The 18,584-nt window shown below is 50.8% G+C and overlaps 1 protein-coding gene across 36 annotated transcripts in view; it reads left to right on the forward strand.

The window, feature by feature from the left end:
• Positions 1 to 17,655, forward strand: part of TSC1 (TSC complex subunit 1) — a 52,969-nt gene extending 35,314 nt beyond the window's left edge. For 6 of the 36 annotated variants that reach the window (XM_081590761.1, XM_081590763.1, XM_081590760.1 and 3 more), the window contains 11 exons: positions 206 to 275; positions 693 to 797; positions 1,046 to 1,604; positions 2,715 to 2,758; positions 3,337 to 3,503; positions 4,507 to 4,689; positions 5,540 to 5,650; positions 6,464 to 6,586; positions 11,427 to 11,614; positions 11,699 to 11,860; positions 12,205 to 13,297. In XM_081590761.1, coding sequence (XP_081446887.1) covers positions 206 to 275; positions 693 to 797; positions 1,046 to 1,604; positions 2,715 to 2,758; positions 3,337 to 3,503; positions 4,507 to 4,689; positions 5,540 to 5,650; positions 6,464 to 6,586; positions 11,427 to 11,614; positions 11,699 to 11,860; positions 12,205 to 12,721 — 2,229 coding nt within the window. In that variant the 3' untranslated portion in view covers positions 12,722 to 13,297. Of the gene's footprint in view, positions 1 to 205; positions 276 to 692; positions 798 to 1,045; positions 1,605 to 2,714; positions 2,759 to 3,336; positions 3,504 to 4,506; positions 4,690 to 5,539; positions 5,651 to 6,463; positions 6,587 to 11,426; positions 11,615 to 11,698; positions 11,861 to 12,204; positions 13,298 to 14,093; positions 15,067 to 17,146 lie in introns of those variants that run through there. The other 30 variants (XR_014082208.1, XR_014082203.1, XR_014082206.1 and 27 more) reach the window with 15 other exon arrangements.
• The last annotated feature ends 929 nt before the right edge of the window (positions 17,656 to 18,584 follow it).

The raw sequence follows: 18,584 nt of genomic DNA on the forward strand, positions 1-18,584 counted from the left end.
GCCGCATAAACAAAATCCTTGAGATTCTCAGTCATCTTTAAGAACAGAAAGGCGTCCTAACACCAGTTTGAGAACTACTGGGCTAAACTTTAAACTCCTTTATAATATACTAAAATTTGAGGAGTTGTAGGATATTTCTCTAGCATTAGAGACCATGCACACAATTTTCTGCCTTGTGATATATAAATGGTACCTGTCTTTTCAGGAAGAGAGAACAGACTCTGCAAGGCCCTGTCTACACAGACAACCCCATCTTCCGTATGACAGAGGATTAGGTAAGGCCTCTGGGTAACGGTGGACCTTGCTTGACTCTTGATGAGTTGGGTTACGTGTGGAAACAGGGAAATTCCAGAGCACCACGAGATACTGAAGCCCAGAGATAATGAAACATGTAATTAATTCTAAAAGCCAACCTCATAATAGCATCCCGTAAAAGCTAAGTACTTGTGTCTTGAGCTGATCAAACCATGGCTTTATCTGTTCTCTGCAATGTTAAGGAAGAATGGAGAGTTTTGTCTCCTGTGGTACCTTGAATTGGATCATTGTAACCTTCTGGCTCTGGGAGCTCCGGAAGAGAGCCGTCTCCCCGTCTTTAGCGGGAGAGTCAGGGTGGGCCTGTTCCGTCACAGTGTGAGCAGCTCTCATGGGGATGGGGGTCTCCAGCATGTTTGACTGTCTTGTTTTCTCTTTAGAAGAGCTGCACGGGAGCAAAGGATCTGTCACTCTCAGTGATCTCCCTGGGTTTTTAGGAGACCTGGCTTCTGAAGAGGACAGTATTGAGAAGGATAAAGAAGAAGGTAACGTGGGCAAGGTTCTGGGCTTGTGTGAGATGCTGCGCGTTGATAAACCCTTCATTCTGCCCGAAAACCAGGACTTAGTATCAACATGCACAGGATTGCCTGCTTTTTCTTCCTTTGGGGGAGGGAGATGGGAATTTTGTTCTGAGCCCTGTGCCTAGTCCCTCTGGGTGGCACAGGGAAGCACACAGCTCCACACTGCCCAGCCTGACCCGGAGGTGCCGTCTCTTCCTCCTCCCTCCTTGCAGCGGCCATATCTAAAGAGCTGTCTGAGATCACGACGGCCGATGCCGAACCCCTGGTTCCTCGAGGAGGCTTCGACTCGCCCTTCTACCGGGACAGTCTGCCGGGCTGCCCGCGGAAGACCCTCTCAGCCTCCTCCAGCACTCAGGGCACCAGTGCGAACCCTGAGCCTTTAAACTCCTCCCTGGACAAGTCGGGGCCTGACACACCAAAGCAAGCCTTCACGCCCATAGACCTGCCCTGCGGAGGCACCATGGAGAGCCCTGCCGGGAGCAGGGAGCGCCAGGCCTCGCTGGAGGCCAGCATCCTCACCCCCAGCCCCTGTAAAATTCCACCTCAGAGGGGAGTGGGGTTTGGCAGTGGGCAGCCTCCCCCATACGATCATCTTTTTGAGGTGGCGTTGCCAAAGACTGCCCATCATTTTGTCAGCAAGAAGACGGAGGAACTGCTCAAGAAGGCAAAGGGAAGTACAGAGGAGGACTTCACGCCCTCCGCCTCCCCCATGGAAGTGCTGGACAGGCTGATACAGCAGGGAGCGGATGTGCACAGCAAGGAGCTCAACAGGTGAGGCCCGGGCGTGGGGCTCTGGTCTCTGCGCTTCTGGGTGGCTGTGAACTGCAGGAAGCGGGCGGTTGGGGGCAGGAGCCCCTCTGTGTGCTCCTCAGGGCGGCTGGTTCTCCGTCCTGTCAGGTGTCTTTCCGGCCTGTTGCCTTTTCATGCCTGCGGGTTTGCGGTCCTCTGCGCATGGTACCCCAGGCCATTCCTTAGATAACGGGCCAGGGAGAAATGAGTCTGCTATGCATAGACCCTCCTGTGCTGTGAGCAGGCACAAATGCTCTCACGTCTGCTCTCTGACATTTGAGGATGAGCTTATGCTATTCAAATAATATAGAAATACTGATCACGAAGTTGCCTTCTCCAGCTACAGATTTGTTATTGTTCTATTTTGGTACCGTAGCCCATTAGATGGAAAATAAAATCAACATTTCAGTGTAAGGTCAAGGTGGCCTGTCCCTGCTTCTTGCTCGCACACATGGGTTAAAAACCCCTTTGAGCTGCTGTTTTCAACCCTTCTTTTACTATGGTTTTCAAAGGTGACCTAGGAAGGGGTAAGAGAGTCACTACCCACAGTAATGCTGTTCCTAAATAGCCTCTTAGGGGGTGAGGGCTTTCATTTTTCTTCTGCAGAATAACCCAAGTGGAATTTGACAGATAACGGTCCTGTTTAAGGTCTCTCTTGAATGAAGTCTACTGTAGTGGACTCAGGTAAAAATCATCTGCTGTGTCCTTACCTTGGACGACAGGAGCTTCTCAGCAGAGAGCCACACCCCCTGTATGGCAGCACAGAGGGTTGAAAACAGGGCCCAGTGTGTTTGATTTCTTGTTGCCTTGAAGAGCCGCCCAGCATACACAGGCTGCAGTGTGAGCTCGGAGTTAAGGGCCTTTCCATTCTGGAGATGTGGTCGTGTTTATTGGGGCTCTGACCCCCGGCGGGGGGGAGGGGGGGTGGACTTCAAGTTTGAAACTGTCTCATGCCTCTGGCTTGTGACCACAGAGAAGTGATCTGCCTAGTTTTTCCAGCTGAGATCGGTAACTTTGTTACTCCACAGCTTTCCTCCTAGGTTGTCTCTTTACCAAGCAAGTAACTTTGTTACTACACAACTTTCTTCCTAGGTTGTCTTTACCCAGCAAGTCTGTCGACTGGACCCACTTTGGAGGTAAAGTTGTTACTTCAGCTCCAAATCCAGCAGGCAGGGATCCTGCCTGCTGGTGGCCCTTTCTGTCTTTGAAGGAGGTGCCCGTTCCTATCTGCTCCAGCTGGGTTATCTGCTTGGCTACATAGTAGCTCACGTGTGGCAAAGTCAGCATTTCCTATTTTTGAAAAGTGACAAGCAGCCCAGTGCTTGAGAGCAGAAGTGCAGGAAGGCAGCCCTCACGCCAGGCTTCTCCCTAGAAAAGATCCAGGGGAAGTGAGGGGTAGTAGGAAGATACCCATGAAGCACAGAAAGGAGTCTTGAGTAGACACACATAAAATCATATTCCAGATAGGTGGGGAGATACACAGGGCTCTCAGGCATCCTGCCTCATGCCCCTCTGTGTTTCTTTCAAAGGGAGATAGGTAGCAAGTACTGCCCCCCCCCCCCCCCGCCAGCCCCCAGTGACTGACTGGGAGCTAAGTGGTCATTGGCAAAGTGAGTGACTTTTTCCTTCAGAAGTGCGTTAAGCTCTGGGTGGGGGCTCGATTGAACAACATGTAAAAGGCATCTCTGCCATCCTCCCTCTGCTTTAAAATCAGGCTCTCCTCCCTCAGATGAGATCCGCACCCTCCGTAACCAGTTGCTTTTACTGCACAACCAGTTACTCTACGAGCGTTTCAAGCGGCAGCAGCACGCGCTGCGCAACAGGCGGCTCCTGCGCAAGGTGATCCGGGCCGCAGCTCTGGAGGAGCACAACGCTGCCATGGTGAGCCCCGCGGGGCGGGGTGGGGCGGGGCCGGGGGCGGGCTCTCCGTCTGGCCCCGCCCACCAGCGTCTGGGGGTCAGCCTGTGAAGGGCCGCATCCCCGCATTCCCTTGCAGCTCTTGGCCCCTGTGGGGACAAGTGATTTTTGGTGTTTGTTGGTCTGTAATCGGCAGTGACGATAGCAGAGGCGAAAGGTGGTTTAGTTTCTCCACATGTAAAACCAGCTCTTGGGGTGCAACTCTCATGAGAAAAACTCGTGGCGGGGTGGTGAAGCCAGTCAGAGCTGGACATGACCTTGGCTCCACGGCCCTGTTACCTTAGGAACGTAATGGAGCCTCTGGAGGCCCCAGTCACCCGTTATGTAAAATGAGAATAGTGATAGCAGCATCTCCTCCTTAACTGGTGATGCAGAGAGCTCCTGCCCAGTGCGGTGCAGGGTGGGAACCCAGTGTCTGTCACTTTAGTGACCTTGGCCAGTACCAGTGCTTGCGTCAGCACTGGTGGTTGTGTGCTGAGTCGCTTCAGTCGTGTCTGACTCCTTGCAACCCTAGGGACTGTAGCCTAGCAGGCTCCTCTGTCCATGGGATTCTCCAGGCTAGAATACTGGAGTGGGTTGCCATGCCCTCCTTCAGGGGATCTTCCCAACCCAGGGATCAAACCTGCGTCTCTTATGTCTCCTGCGTTGGCAGGTGGGTTCTTTACTACTAGTGCCACCTGAGAAGTCCAGTGCTGGTGGTTAGGACTTCTGAAAATATTGGGAGCAGGTTGATGGCTGAGACAAGTTCTTTAAGCCACTTCTGATCCACTTGCTAACATGCAATTTGGAAACCCTGGACCAAAAGCCAAGTTAGACTGCAGTGAGCTGGCAGGTTCCGGGTCTGCGGTTACAGCCTCAGGGTAGCTCGTGACTGTTCAGGTGAAACGCCTGCAGTGTGTGTTGAACTTGAGCATCACGGCCCAGGCTGGAAGGCAGCTAAAATGATGGCATCTTTGCTGTCTGCTAGAAAGACCAGTTGAAGTTGCAAGAGAAAGACATCCAGATATGGAAGATTAGTCTGCAGAAAGAACAAGCCAGGTACAATCAGCTTCAGGAGCAGCGAGACACAGTGGTCACCCAGCTCCATAGCCAGATCAGACAGCTTCAGCACGACCGGGAGGAGTTCTACAACCAGAGCCAGGAGCTACAGGTACGAACTGCAGAGGCGGCCAGAGAGGGCTTGAAAGCCCTGGTTCATCTCTGAAGTCACAGCAGCTGGGTTTTGTGTCAGGTGTTCTTTAAGGGCAGAGGGTCCCTGGCTTTCTGAGTTCACAGATCTTTTGGCATTTCAGTAATTTTTTCCAGGTACTCCACAGCTGAAAGAAATACCTGACAGTTCTGCTTATTAAATAGATACAAACAATTTGGGTTTTGGGGCCTAGCAATTTAGTAGCTATTTGAAAAAAAAAATTGAAAATAGTGCACATGCATTGTTTTTCAGTTTTCAATTTTGTTTTTGAGTAAGCACAGCTACTTCTGAATGCTGAGTGTACCTATGGGTGCTGCAGAGTCTCAGACCTTGGAATCATGAGACACTGACGCCCTCCATTCCTGTTTCACGTTGCTTTTCTCACGGTGACGTTTATCACAGCAACCACCTAAAAGCCCACACAACAGCTGACACTCAAGCCCTGAGCTGCCTCCAGCTAGTACTTCACATCATGACCAACAGATGTCGCTGTGTCTCCCTCAAAATTTACAACTAGCCCCGCAGCACCCCTGTGAGCCTGCTGTGTCGCCCTGGGGCATTTTGGTGCACAGTTTGGAAACTGCAGACTTAAGGTGTTTTTTTTTCTTTTCCCTTTTGTTAATCAGTCAGAAACTCAGAAATTAGCTATAACTGCCTTTTTTAAAAGTAAGAAGTTAGGTTTAAGTGTGATGGCCCAGGAATAGTAGAGCAGTTAAGGCCTGAGGCCTTCCCAGCTCTCTGTGGACGATGGGCTGACGGCCAGGTGCCCCATGGCCCCACCTGCCACACTCCTGGCATGTATCTCTGGCAGACGAAGCTGGAGGACTGCAGGAACATGATTGCAGAACTGCGTGTGGAACTGAAGAAGGCCAACAGCAAGGTGTGCCACACCGAGCTGCTGCTCAGTCAGGTGTCCCAGAAGGTAAGAGCCACTTCCTCCTCCAGGCAGGACACGTGCATTACCTGTGTGTCTGTGTCAGGGGTTCCCAACATACCTTCCCCCAGAGGACATGGGGCAATTGTCTGGAGACATTTTTGGTGGACATCTTTGATGCTGCTGACACGGAGCAGGCAGGCAGGGTACACCTAAATATCAGATGGTGCGCCAACACCCCTGCAGCAGAGAGCTGCCCAGCATGAGCCCCACGAACTCTTTCTCAATACTTGTTCACATAAACGTGAAGAGTTCATTGAGCTTTTTGATCTGCAATCTTTTCCTCTCTGGGAGTCATTGCACTTCTATAAATCGCTTACTCAAGAACCGGTGGGGGGCTTCCCTTCCGGTCCAGTGGTTAAGACTCTGCACTTCCACTGCAGGGGGCACAGGTTCGACCCCTGGTCAGGAAACTAAGATCCTGAATGCTGGGCATTGTGGCCAAAAAAGCAAAAATAAGTTAAGAAAAAGAACTGGTGGGTTTTCCCTGAGACTTTACTCCCCTGGGCCTGATGTCCCTGCTGTGGGGTTGTATACGTATCCATCTCCTCCAGGTGTCCTATAGGTGGCCAGTTTTGACATGGAGCATTTGCACTTCGTCCCCTTTGCAGACAGACAGTTTTGAAGTGCATTTCTGTCCATTTTTGTTGCCCTTGGATGCCTCCATCCCCACTGGCCACTGTGCTGTGTACAGTACCCCAGCCCTGAATAGCCTGCTCCCAGCTGCTTCCCTGCTTCCTGCCCTTTTGCTGGCTTTGTGTCATCAACTCTTTCACTTTGCTTGTTCTATGTTTCGGTTAGCTCTCAAATAGTGAGTCGGTCCAACAGCAGATGGAGTTCTTGAACAGGCAACTGTTGGTTCTTGGGGAAGTCAACGAGCTGTATTTGGAACAGCTGCAGAACAAGCATTCAGACACCACCAAGGTACGTGGGTTCGGGAGCCAGACCCTGCCTGGGATGCTCTTACAACCCAGGCAGCGTGTCTGTGGCACAGGCTAGAGAATATATTGCCATACGTATTTTTTCTCCTTCGTGATGGTGAATTTAATTTCAGCAGGTGGTGGTTCAGTATTAGCAACCAGGCCAGCATCGGGATGATCTCCCATTAATCAGTGCCTCACTAGTGGCGTCGAGGCAGAAGTTTTACGTCACATTATAGATAGCCTCAGAGAAGGCAATGGCACCCCACTCCAGTACTTTTGCCTGGAAAATCCCATGGACGGAGGAGCCTGGTGGGCTACAGTCCATGGGGTCGCTAAGAGTCGGACGACTGAGCGACTTCACTTTCACTTTTCCCTTTCATGGACCGGAGAAGGAAACGGCAACCCACTCCAGTATTCTTGCCTGGAGAATCCCAGGGACGGCGGAGCCTGGTGGGCTGCCGTCTATGGGGTCACACAGAGTCGGACACGACTGAAGCGACTTAGCAGCAGCAGCAGCAACATAGATAGCCTAGGGTAACATTGGTGAATGAGTTGGGATGGAATTTAAGAGTAAATTCTTTATTATGCTTCCTGTCAGTAACTTCTGCATCACACATAGGCGTTCTCTTTGAGGTTTCTTGGGCTTGTGCTTTGTAAACCCTTTTTGTGGGGGGGCCGCCAAATGAAGGGAGTAGTCTTAGAACCAGAGAGATGTAATTTTAATAAGAGTAACTCCTTACTTCTCAGGTTCTTTCAACTCAGATTCAGACTCCCTTTAGAAGGATGTTAAATATGAAAGTGTCTCTAGAAACCAGCTCTCACTTATTTCGAAAGTATAATGGCCTTGGAAAAAGAAAGACAAGGAAACAGACCTGAGGGACTAGAGGACCTCTGATAAAGCTGACTTAAATTCACTAACGTCTCCCGAGGGAAGTGTGACCAGGTTGGCCACACTGCGGTGCTGTCTCCTGGTTGGAACACTTAAACTCTTGGGACCTCGAGTAGGCCCCCTGAGCTGAGGGGCCTGGTGACACTGACTTGTAACAAAAAAAAGACTTCACTGGCCTAACCGTAAAGAGTGTCATTATTTAGCTTGACAAGAAGTCCCGAAGCAGGAGAGTCCAGGTTGGCACGGTCAGTTGTTGAGGGACAGCATCAAGGAGCCTGGTTCTTTCTGCTCTTTTGCACCACCCAACCGTATCCTGTCGACCTGTGCTCCTGGTTGCAAGTTGTGTGCCCCAGTTAATACCGTCACAGGTAGATGTCATGATGTCCTGAGGAGGAGGAGAACATCACTGCCTGCAGGTTTCTCATCCAGGAAACCTGTCCTACCAGACCTACCACCTTTCTTACTGGCCAGGATTATGTTCTGTGTGTAGTAATGCTTAAAATTCTCCAAGCCAGGCTTCAACAGTATGTGAACCAAGAACTTCCAGATGTTCAAGCTGGATTTAGAAAAGGCAGAAGAACCAGAGATCAAATTGCCAACATCTTTTGGATCATAGAAAAAGCAAGAGAATTCCGAAAAACATCTGCTTCTTTGACTACGCTAAAGCCTTTGGCTGTGTGGATCACTACAAACTGAAAAATTCTTAGGGAGATGGGCATACCAGACTACCTTACCTGCCTCCTGAGAAATCTACATGCAGGTCAGGAAGCAACAGTTAGAACTGGACATGGAACACAACAGACTGGTTCCAAATTGGGAAAGGAGTATGTCAAGGCTGTACATTGTCACCCTGCTTATTTAACTTACATGCAGAGTACGTCATGCAGAATGCCAGACTGGATGAAGCACGTGCTGGAATCAAGATTGCAGGGAGAAATATCAATAACCTCAGATATACAGATGACTCCACCCTTATGGTAGAAAGCAAAGAGGAACTAAGGAGCTTCTTGATGAAAGTGAAAGAGGAGAGTGAAAAAGCTGGCTTAAAACTCAACATTCAAAAAACTAAGATCATGGCATCCCATCCCATCACTTCATGCAAATAGATGGGGAGACAGTGACAGACTTTATTTTCTTGGGCTCCAAATCACTACAGATGGTGATTGCAGCCATGAAATTAAAAGACGCTAGCTCCTTGGAGGAAAAGCTATGACAAACATAGACAGCATATTATAAAGCAGAGGCATTACTTTGCTGACAAAGGTCTGTCTAGTCAAAGCTATGATTTTTCCAGTAGTCATGTATGGATGTGAGAGTTGGACCATAAAGAAAGCTGAGCACTGAAGAATTGATGCTTTTGAACTGTGTTGTTGGAGAAGACTCTTAAGAGTCCCTTAAACAGCAAGGAGATCAAGTCAATCCTAAAGGAAATCAGTCCTGAGTATTCATTGGAAGGACTGATGCTGAAGCTGAAGTTCCAATACTTTGGCCACCTGATGTAAATAACGGACTGTTTACGCTGATGCTGGGAAAGATTGAAGGTGGGAGAAGGGGACGACAGAGGATGAGATGGTTGGATGGCATGACCAACTCGATGGACATGAATATGAGCAACCTCCGGGAGTTGGTGATGGACAGGGAGGCCTGGTGTGCTACAGTCGATGGGGTCGCAAAGAGTCAGACAACGACTGAGCAACTGAGCTGAATGTTGTGTGTCCATCCCTAGTCAGCCATCGCCTTGAACTCGCCTCTTGACTTGGAGCTGGGCTTCCTTTTGTTTTGTCAAGTTGGGGAGGAGGAGTGGGTATCTGAGCCTCAGGTTGGAAATGGCTGGTAGGTGTCGGGGGAAACCCCTCTTACATGGCTGTGAGGGTTAGTGATAATGCACGGATGTTCCAAGTTCGTTCCTTTGAGGTTGCATAAGTAACTACTATCTTTTATGACAGGTTCAGTTTGTTCACTTTTTGTTTGGTCGCTCGGTCATGTCCAACTCTTGGTGACCCCATGGACTGTAGCCCGCCAGGCTCCTCTGTCCATGAGATTTCCCAGGCAAGAATAGTGGAATGGGTTGCTATTTCCTTCTCCAGGGGATCTTCCCCTCCCACTGAGGGATCAAACCTGCGTCTCCTGGCGTTGGCAGGCGGGTTCTTTACTGCTGAACCAGTTTGTTCAGTACCCTATGCTGAAGTCTGGAGCCATCAACCCTAGCTGGGATGGCCACGTTATCCAGTCCCAGTCCTGAGCTCTACTCCATCCCCTTCTGACCGAGGAGGCATTAAGCTTGCTGGTCATCTTCAAGGCAAACGTGCCTTCAGGAATGCTCATCTTCTTGCTCCTTGTGGTTTATTATCTTCTTTTAAAAAAAAAAGTAAATTTCATGTTAAGCTTATCTTACCACAATAAAAAAAAACCCCACACCACACAAATGCCGCACATGCTTGTTAGAAAAGTGTCCTTTCCACATCTTTTTCCGAATGCCAGTGTACACTTGCTGTTGCCATCAGTCAGCAGGCGGGCTGTCTTCCTGGCATGATTGACAGGCCTCACATGCGTGTCTGGTCTGCAGACTCTGCCTTGCCCGAGCAAATCTGGTCATTCACCTTGCGTCGCTGGCTTGATCTCAGCTGGTGTTAGGAGAGAGCAGGGAGCAGGAGAAAACAACCCACAGCATACTGATAGCTTACAGTGAGCGATGCTGGGTTCGTGATCTCGGAAGAAGATTTAGCTTCGGGACCAGGGACCAGGCTGGATCACTCAAGAGCTTTTGTGTAGCAGAGTTTTATTAAAGGCTTCCCTGGTGGCTCAGACGGTAAAGCGTCTGCCTACAATGCGGGAGACCCGGGTTCGATCCCTGGGTCAGGAAGATCCTCTGGAGAAGGAAATGGCAGCCCACTCCAGTACTCTTGCCTGGGAAATCCCATGGACGGAGGAGCCTGGTGGGCTACAGTCTATGGGGTCGTAAAGAGTCGGACACGACTGAGCAACTTCACTTTCACTTTCATGAAGAGGGACAGAGAAAGCCTCTGACATAGACATCAGGAGGGGGATGGAGAATGCCCCCCCTCGATAGTCTAAATACTTTTTAAATTGATTATGACAATCCAAAGAATGTCTCAAGGCTATAAAAATTTTTTACCATACCCACTTCCATTTTAGAATAACAGGATTAGAATTTAACAACAGAAAGATCCTACCAGACCCACTCCCATAATACACATTCTAAAATACCAGGATTAGTCAGAAGGTTTTCAGGAAGGAGAAAGTGTCCTCAAGCAGGATACACTGTTGTTATTTAATCCTTAGTACAGAGTTTAAACTGAGTTGTTTGCTGTGTAATCATCAGTTTGAGGCTTAAAGAAAAAAACCTTTTATGTGACTAAGACTAAGGAATGTAGAGAAAAAGTTTGTCCTTTCCTCCTCCTTGAGAATTCCAGACCCCGTTCTTCTCCTCAGGGACCCTGGACTTCTTATCAATCTGCCTAGGAATTGACTCTCTCAATACCATCACCATGTTGAGATCGTAACTGAATATTGGCGTGTTTTCAGATTGTGTATATTTACATAGTTGATCATACCATACACATGGATTTTATAGTCTTTTACTGATACATATCATTTAAAAAATTTATTGAAGATGTATTTTAATTTACTTAACTGTTCCCTTAACATTAGACTTGACAGTGTTTCTGGTTTTTTTTCTTCTAAATATCCTGTGATGGTTATTTTTGTGCCAAAATGTCTGTTCCTGTTTGAGATAATCTCCACAGGGTTAGATTTCAGGGAAGGATTGGTTGGTTAATTTACTACCAGCTTACTTTCCAGAAAGGCGTGCTAGTTTCTGTCTCCACTAGCAGGATACTGATGTTCTCAGTGCTCGTTACGTAGATGTTTCAAAGTAGATATGGCATGTTCATTTTCTAAAAGTACTAACTCCAGTTCCTCTTTTTTTAAGGAAGTAGAAATGATGAAAGCTGCATGTCGGAAAGAGCTAGAAAAAAACAGAAGCCACGTCCTCCAGCAGAATCAGAGGCTTGATACCTGTCAGAAACGGATTTTGGAACTGGAATCTCATCTGGCTAAGAAAGACCACCTTCTTTTAGAACAGAAAAAGTATCTAGAGGATGTCAAACTCCAGGCAAGGTAACTTTGGCGGGGAGAGGTTTCTGCTATGATGTGTTTATAGAGTAGAACCTCCTACACTCTGTAGGGGTCCTTGTCTTTCAGAGGACAGCTGCAGGCCGCAGAGAGCAGATATGAGGCCCAGAAGAGGATCACCCAGGTGTTTGAGTTAGAGATTCTAGATTTATATGGCAAGTTGGAGAAGGATGGCCTCCTGAAAAACCTTGAAGAACAAAAAACAGAAGCGGCTGAAGCAGTGGAAGGAAGGTAGGAGCCGGGCGCGGGCAGCGTGGCCTTTTTGGGAGGCTGCACCGGCCGGCAGAGCAGGTCCCAGCCCGACGAGCTTCGAGCTGCGTCCCTGAGGGCCCAGCTGTCCTTCTCTGCTCCTTGTCCTGGGCCCCGAGTCACTCGATAATGGTCCCAGGGTGCAATCCCATTTAAGATCTTCACGTGCTCTCCTGCGTGCGTCCTCTCTTCTGGGACACAGAGCGGGCCGGCGGAGCTTCCCATCGGCGTGAGCACATCAGTGTAACCTCGCGCCTCCCCGGTGAGATTGGAGTGGTTGGACGCCACAGCCACCAACCCCCTTCTCCCGCTTGGGTTTCTTACAGGCTCGACTACTGTCAGGACGGCTGCTCAGATTCGGTGACAGGGCACAGCGAAGAGGCCCCTGGCCACAACGGTGAGACCAAGCCCCCCAGGCCCAGCGGCGCCCGGGGCGGTGGTGGCGGCAGAGGCGGCGGCGGCAGCAGTGAGCTCTCCACCCCAGAGAAGCCCCCCAACCCCAGGGCGGGCCCGGGCCCGTTCAGCAGTCGGTGGGAGACGGCCGTGGGCGAGCCCACTTCCGGCACCCCTGTGACGGTGGGCTCGCTTCCCAGTTCAGAGAGCTTCCTGGGCATGAAGGCGCGAGAGCTATTTCGTAACAAGAGCGAGAGCCAGTGCGACGAGGATGGCCTGACTGTCGGTAGCCTCTCTGAGACCCTAAAGACGGAGCTGGGCAAAGACTCAGGTGTGGAAGCCAGGCCCCCCCCGACCCTCGATGGCCCGCTGCCGCCTGCCCCAAAGCCGGACAGCGTGGGCCAGCTCCGCATCATGGACTACAACGAGGCCCAGCTGGAGCACAGCTAGGGACGCTGGCCGTCAGTGTTAACTCGCGTGTCGCTGGCCTAGACAGGAGGTGTGAGTGCCGGATTCAGAGCTTTCCTGTTTTCAGGGCTTGGGGGGCGAGCTCCCGCAGAGGAAATGGGATGGGGGTCCTTTGACAGTTGACTGAATGCAGAACGGTTTTCGGCTCTGGCATTGTAGTGCCTCTTCACTTTCCCTTCGGCCACCCCAAACCCTCTCTTCCACTTACCTGGTGGTGTGTACTAACCCGACGGCCAGGGTGCGTTCCTCACTAGCTTTATTTCCTTCCTCCCCCCTCCCCCACCCAAATGGTTGTGTCCTTTGAACCTGTGCAATATGAGGCCAAACTGAACCCTGGAGTCTGACACACCACCCACTCCTTTCCTGAAGCTCAGTTCACTGGACAGGCTCCCTGTGAGCCTAAGTCACTGGTGGCATCGCAGGTAAGTCCGGTCCTGTCCGTTTCCAGGAGGATGTGGCGTGCAAAGCTGAGCATCTGGACGTGAGAGCTTTTACGTGAGATGTTGTCACTGCTTTTGGTTTTAAAGTCCAGCATCTAAAACCGCAGAGCTCGAAAAACTGGTTCATTCTCTCAAGTTCTTTTGGCAGTTCTGATAAGCTTCCTAGAAAGTTCTGTGTGAACAAAGGTCTGTTGTTGAACAGTCAGGAGCTGGCCCTGTGGAGACTGTGCTCCCTATGGGGCACACTCTGTCCCCCTGCCCCACTACCTCTTGTTTACGTGGCGTTTGCTTGAAAGCTGGTACTGTTCTGCGCACAGGCTGGGGTGGGGGCGGTCAGACCTGGGCTCTGCAAGAGAGAGGGCAGTGAGTGACTTAAGCAGCTCCCTGAACAGGAGAGTGCTGTGCCTGTGGACACGCCCCTGCAGGCGGAGCGGTGCTGGCCTCCTGCCGCAGGAAGCCTCTGAAGGTCCAAAAAGTTTCTCCCGAGTTTTCTGACCATCATTTCTCAGGCTGTGAGAGTTGCCTCACGGTAGTAGAGTCTACAGGTGACAGCTTTTCACTCCAGTTCCTACCTTCAGGGGCTGACCCTGCAGGGAGCTGGGTGCTGCTCCCCCTGCCCCCCCCCCCCCCCCCCCCGCACGAGTTGGTCACGGCAGAGCATTAAAGCAGAGTCCTGGAGAGGGTTGGCAGAGGCTGACATTCTGGACCCACGGGGCCTGGGTGCACGCGCTTGGGAGAGGTGATACCAGTCAGCATACGGGGGCTGGCAGAGAAGCTGAACCCGGCAAGTGCTCCTGAAATAAACGCTAGAAGCCTAATAAGGATCGTTGCCTGGGGTTCCAGCTGAGACCTGGGCAGGGAGAGGCTGGCAGGAAAGAGCCAACGACCTTGGCGTCTCTCTTCTCTTCTTTCAGTTCAGAGTGTAGAAGGGTTCATCCGTGAAGAGGGAGACAGCACACTGATGGTACGGAGCTTCAGTGCGCGTGGACGCTTCCGGCATGTGAGGGGGACGGTCCCTTTCTTAAAAGTGTGGCAAGTGTTCTTAGCATCCTAACCCAAGGGAGCTGGAGAGTCAGCCTCCTTGTCCCCGTGGCTGTCCAGGCAGGAGACCTCCTCAGGACGTAGTTTTTGGGTGTGACTGACTGACCCCAGCCTGAGGGAGGGGTGCCCGAGCGCACTCAGCCCAGCCCCGCCGGGGCCGCAGTTGCCGCCCCCGCGGGGCCGCAGTTGCCGCCGGATGCCGACTAGAGTACTAACGATGCCGCGCATCTAAATCAGCTGTTTGCCTAGGAGAGCTTAGGACCTCACGTCCTGGTTTCCGGAGTCCCGCTTTATTTAGGAAAGAAAGGTGTGAACGAATTCAGGAAAGAAAAAATGTTACAAGATTAACTGCTAAAACCTGGTTCTAGATGCTCATCCCCTCCCCAAGCCCAGGAGAACCTTGCCACAGAACAAAGATACCAGGCACTTACAGCCTTTATCCTCACTGGCAAAAGCAAGGAGGCCAGTGTAAAGAAAAGAAAAAAATTTTTTTTTTTAATGGGCAGATTATAAAAGTACAGGGAAGAAGGAGGCTGTGTGGTGCAGTGGACTGGGGCCCAGACAGGAGGCTCTTGGCACACTCCTCCAGCTGGGGCGTCCATGTGCTCTCAGCCACTCTACCTATGTTCATTAACCGCTTTCGAAGCGGTTCATTGCTCAGCTTTCCAAGCACAGCTGACCCTGAGCAGCTGCATTTGACTTCCTCTGGGCTCTTGGAGGCTGTGGGTTGTATGCAGCCAAGGCTGAGGACAGAGGCCTGGGGTCATGAGGAAGTTACCTAGCCTGAAAACGTAGGCTTTCATCTTCCAGAGGACCTGAGACAATAAACTTTGATTTTCAAAATCATAGACCTGCTGAGAGTCAGTGGGTTAGTCGATTAGGCTGCAGTGAGTGTTTGTAAGGATGGAAACGGGGCAGTGGTAGTGGAACTCCTAAGAGGGAATTTAGGTCCAGGGACCACCAGGGCAAAGGCAGGGGAACTGGCGCTGCCAGGTTGAGCCTGTCCTGAGACTGATGAAGCAGTGTGGCGTTCACAGGCGTTAGGGTTAACCTCCACTGGAGTCGCCTGGAGCAGGCCTGCCTGCCTCAGAGTTGTTTGGCCAATGTCCATAACCTGATGTCCACCTGACGCTAACCAGGGTCAGCACAGACCCTGAGAAGACTGGGGTCTGCTGCTTGGGAGCATGAAACGTTTTAAAAGGGAGCACTACAGAATCATGGGGGTGGGGAGGTGGGGGAGTGGGGAGAGGGAGGAACGTGATAGCATGGTCTCTATAGGGAAAACGAGCTCCTGAAGCTATTACAGGTAAAGAAGCACATGGATTTCTATCAGACAGAACTTTCATGAATTAAAAAAAAAAAAACAAAAAACCTTGTGGCAAGGTTCTGCCACAAGTCTGTGAGATTTGTTACTGTGGAGCTGGAAGAAATACCAGAAAAGTAATTGAAATCCGAAGTTAGGAGATGGAGATCATTTCTTGGGACAGAGGTTTCCTTGGAGATGAGCGCAGGGACTCTCCGCATGAGGTGGGTAGGTAGATGTGACCTCCCTAGGTTTGTCAGCGGTTTTTCAGGAGGGAAAACTGCCTAACCTTTGGGAATATGCTGCTGCTGCTGAAGGTTCTTACTAGGCTCTGTGAGTGGAGAGAAGTGACAGATAAGCTACTTTGTGAGCCAGAATATGTGTACTGTATTTTGAGGGAGATAGTCCAGAATCTTATTCTTGAAAGATAAAACTGTTAACAGAAGTCCCAGAAGCCACTGACAGTTGCAGAGGTCGGCAACCCCCCAGAGCAAAACCAGGACAGTGGGAAACAGAAGTCCAGAGTTGGGCCATCCCTATTTAAAGCAGCATGTGGTGTGTAGTTTCCAGTGTTTTGGTTGAGAAAGATAAAACTCTTAGTGGTTTTGCAGAAGAGGATAAATGATTGTGAGGATGAGAGAAGGTCTCTGGAGACCACAGAAGTGTTCACACTCACAGTTAATTAAAACTGAGTGTTTCTGTGTAGAGAACATGACAAAAGGGCTGACTAGGCAGTGTGAGTTCTCACCAAATACTAGAATATACCACTTGAAGCCAGAAGGAAATAACTGAAGAACAAGTGAAAAGAAATACTACGTGAAGATGTGGTTTTTCTGACCAAAAGCAATAAGACGCGGTAGAAAGTGTGGATGGGTCTAAGGAGGGTTTTGAAAACTCAGTCCGGGGCTGCTGTGGGGCGTGGCTCGCCTTGTGCGGATGCTCTGAGAGGCCAACCCTGTCCTCAGAGTGGCCCCTGGGAGCAGCCCGTGCCCACCCAGAAGTGTGTGTCTCATGTAAAATGACCCGAATCAGCACGTCTCTCTCTGGGCATTTTCCCTCGTGGAGGTGTGTGCTTTAAAACTGACCAGCAGTGAGCGTGGGAAGGTGTGTGTGTATCTGTTTACGTCCAGAGTTCTCTGACACCTGCCCCCGCCCTCCCCCTCCCCCAGATGGCGGCAGAGAACTTCATGGCACTTGATTAAGCTGTTCTCTAGCCTGGTCCCCCTGCTGCCGCTGTGACCCCTGCCCCCACGTGGCTCGTTTCTCTGTGACTGACGTTCCCCGGGGGGGTGGGGGAGGGTGGGCAGAGCTGCGTTTCGGTCCTCTCCACGACGCGTCCTGCAGTCCTGCGCGCCGACCTGAGAGGAGAATGGATGGCTGTAGCAGCTGTGAGGGGAGCCTGCTGGGGATAGTTGAGTGTCTGTGCCTGTGATGGCTTTTGGCCTTGAAACGAGTTCACGAAGGCAGAGGAGCTTTCTCTTCCCCTTCCCGTCCCAGTGCCACCAAACTGTCCATCCTCGGGGATAAGTAGGTTAGTTGAACTTGGAATAGATCTTTTAGAGGAGACCTGCCCCGCCCCCCCTTCCCAGACCAACCCCTCCCTGTTTCCCCACCTGCATACAGTATACAGGAGGGTACGGCGCTGTTCTCGCAGCACAGACTTTGGCTTATCGAAGAGGCAGCCAGGCATTTTGCACTAGGAAGAATCAGTGGTCACTTTTCAGAAGACTTCTATGGACCATTAAATATATTACGGAGGAACAGATTTTGCTAAGACATAATCTAGTTTTGTAACTCAATCATGGATCAACCACACATGGCTACCTTGCAGTTTAAAGGGGGTCCCATCAGTGAAAAACGGATTTTTTTTTTTTGGCTGACTGCTTTTAGCTAAATTTAAGAAAGTCATCTTTTGTCAAAAGGGTTCCACCTTCCTATCTCGATCTTAAAAGCATGTCAAAACAATCCACATCAGATGCCAAACACGTGAACTGCAAGAGAAAAATGGTACAATCGTAGTGAATGGGAATCTGAATCAAAAGGGTTTGCTGTCCTTCTTAGAATGTTCAAAAATGTCAAGGCAGTTGCTTGTGTTTAACTGTGAACAAATAAAAAATTATTGTTTTGCACTACTCTGCTGTGTTGACATGAAGTGGCTCATGTCGGCCTCTGAGGGGCTTCCAGGCTGAGTGGGAACTGGCCCCGGGTCTGGACTGCTTGGTTGTTTACCCCAGGTGCTGGAAGGGTGCTGACAGGTGGAATCGGACTTTAGTCCCTGGAAGAAAGACTTTTTGTTCTGGCAGAGCCACAGATTCTACCTGTGTCTATCTCAGATTCGTGCCCTCTCCCCAGAGAGAGGGGTGGTGGTGCGGGAGGGGTGACCGCAGTCATCTGTAGCAGAGAGACCTCAGAACCAGGTGGCGGGCTGGCTTTGCTGTGTGCCTGCCTGTCTAGGGGTTGGCTGGCACACAGGGTTGAATACAGCCCTTACAGTTGAGCCCAAATGACACTGAAGTTGAGCCTTGCTGAATGTGTCTTTCGAATGTGCCAAGGAGAAAGGGCAGCCCACGTCCACAACCTGCCCTCCCCATCAGGAGGAAGGTGGTCTAAACTACCTTTAGATGGTTGTTAGCTGCACCCTGGCCTGACTGGGGAAGGAACAGAGGTGAAGAGCCCTGCGTGCAGTGTGGTTTTCCACGGCTCGCCTCTGCCTCTGCCCAGCCACCCTGGAAATCGGTGTGCTCTGCCTGTTTGAGCAGAGGAAGCAGCTCCTTTGGGACAAGACTTCAAGGTGGCGGTTTTAAGTTTTATCTGGAAAATTTAGATGTTCTTGTCTGAGTAGGCCTCTAACTCAGAAAAGAGTTACTGGGCTGGCCTGTCACGGGCCTCTGGCCTGAGCCTCTAGGGAGCAGACCCCACGTGGGGCAGGATGAGACCCCATGTGGGGCAGGTGTGTCCCCCGCACATGGGCAGCTTTGCCAGCGGTTCCGTTCATGGGGCTCCTGCCCAGCATCCTCTGGCGTCTCGGGGTGAGTGTCACTTTCTCTAAGGGGTAAGCGCC

The sequence above is a fragment of the Giraffa tippelskirchi genome, chromosome 4 (genome assembly GCF_054371585.1).
Source record: "Giraffa tippelskirchi isolate mGirTip1 chromosome 4, T2T-mGirTip1v1.2.pri, whole genome shotgun sequence".
Classification (NCBI taxonomy): Eukaryota; Metazoa; Chordata; class Mammalia; order Artiodactyla; family Giraffidae; genus Giraffa; species Giraffa tippelskirchi.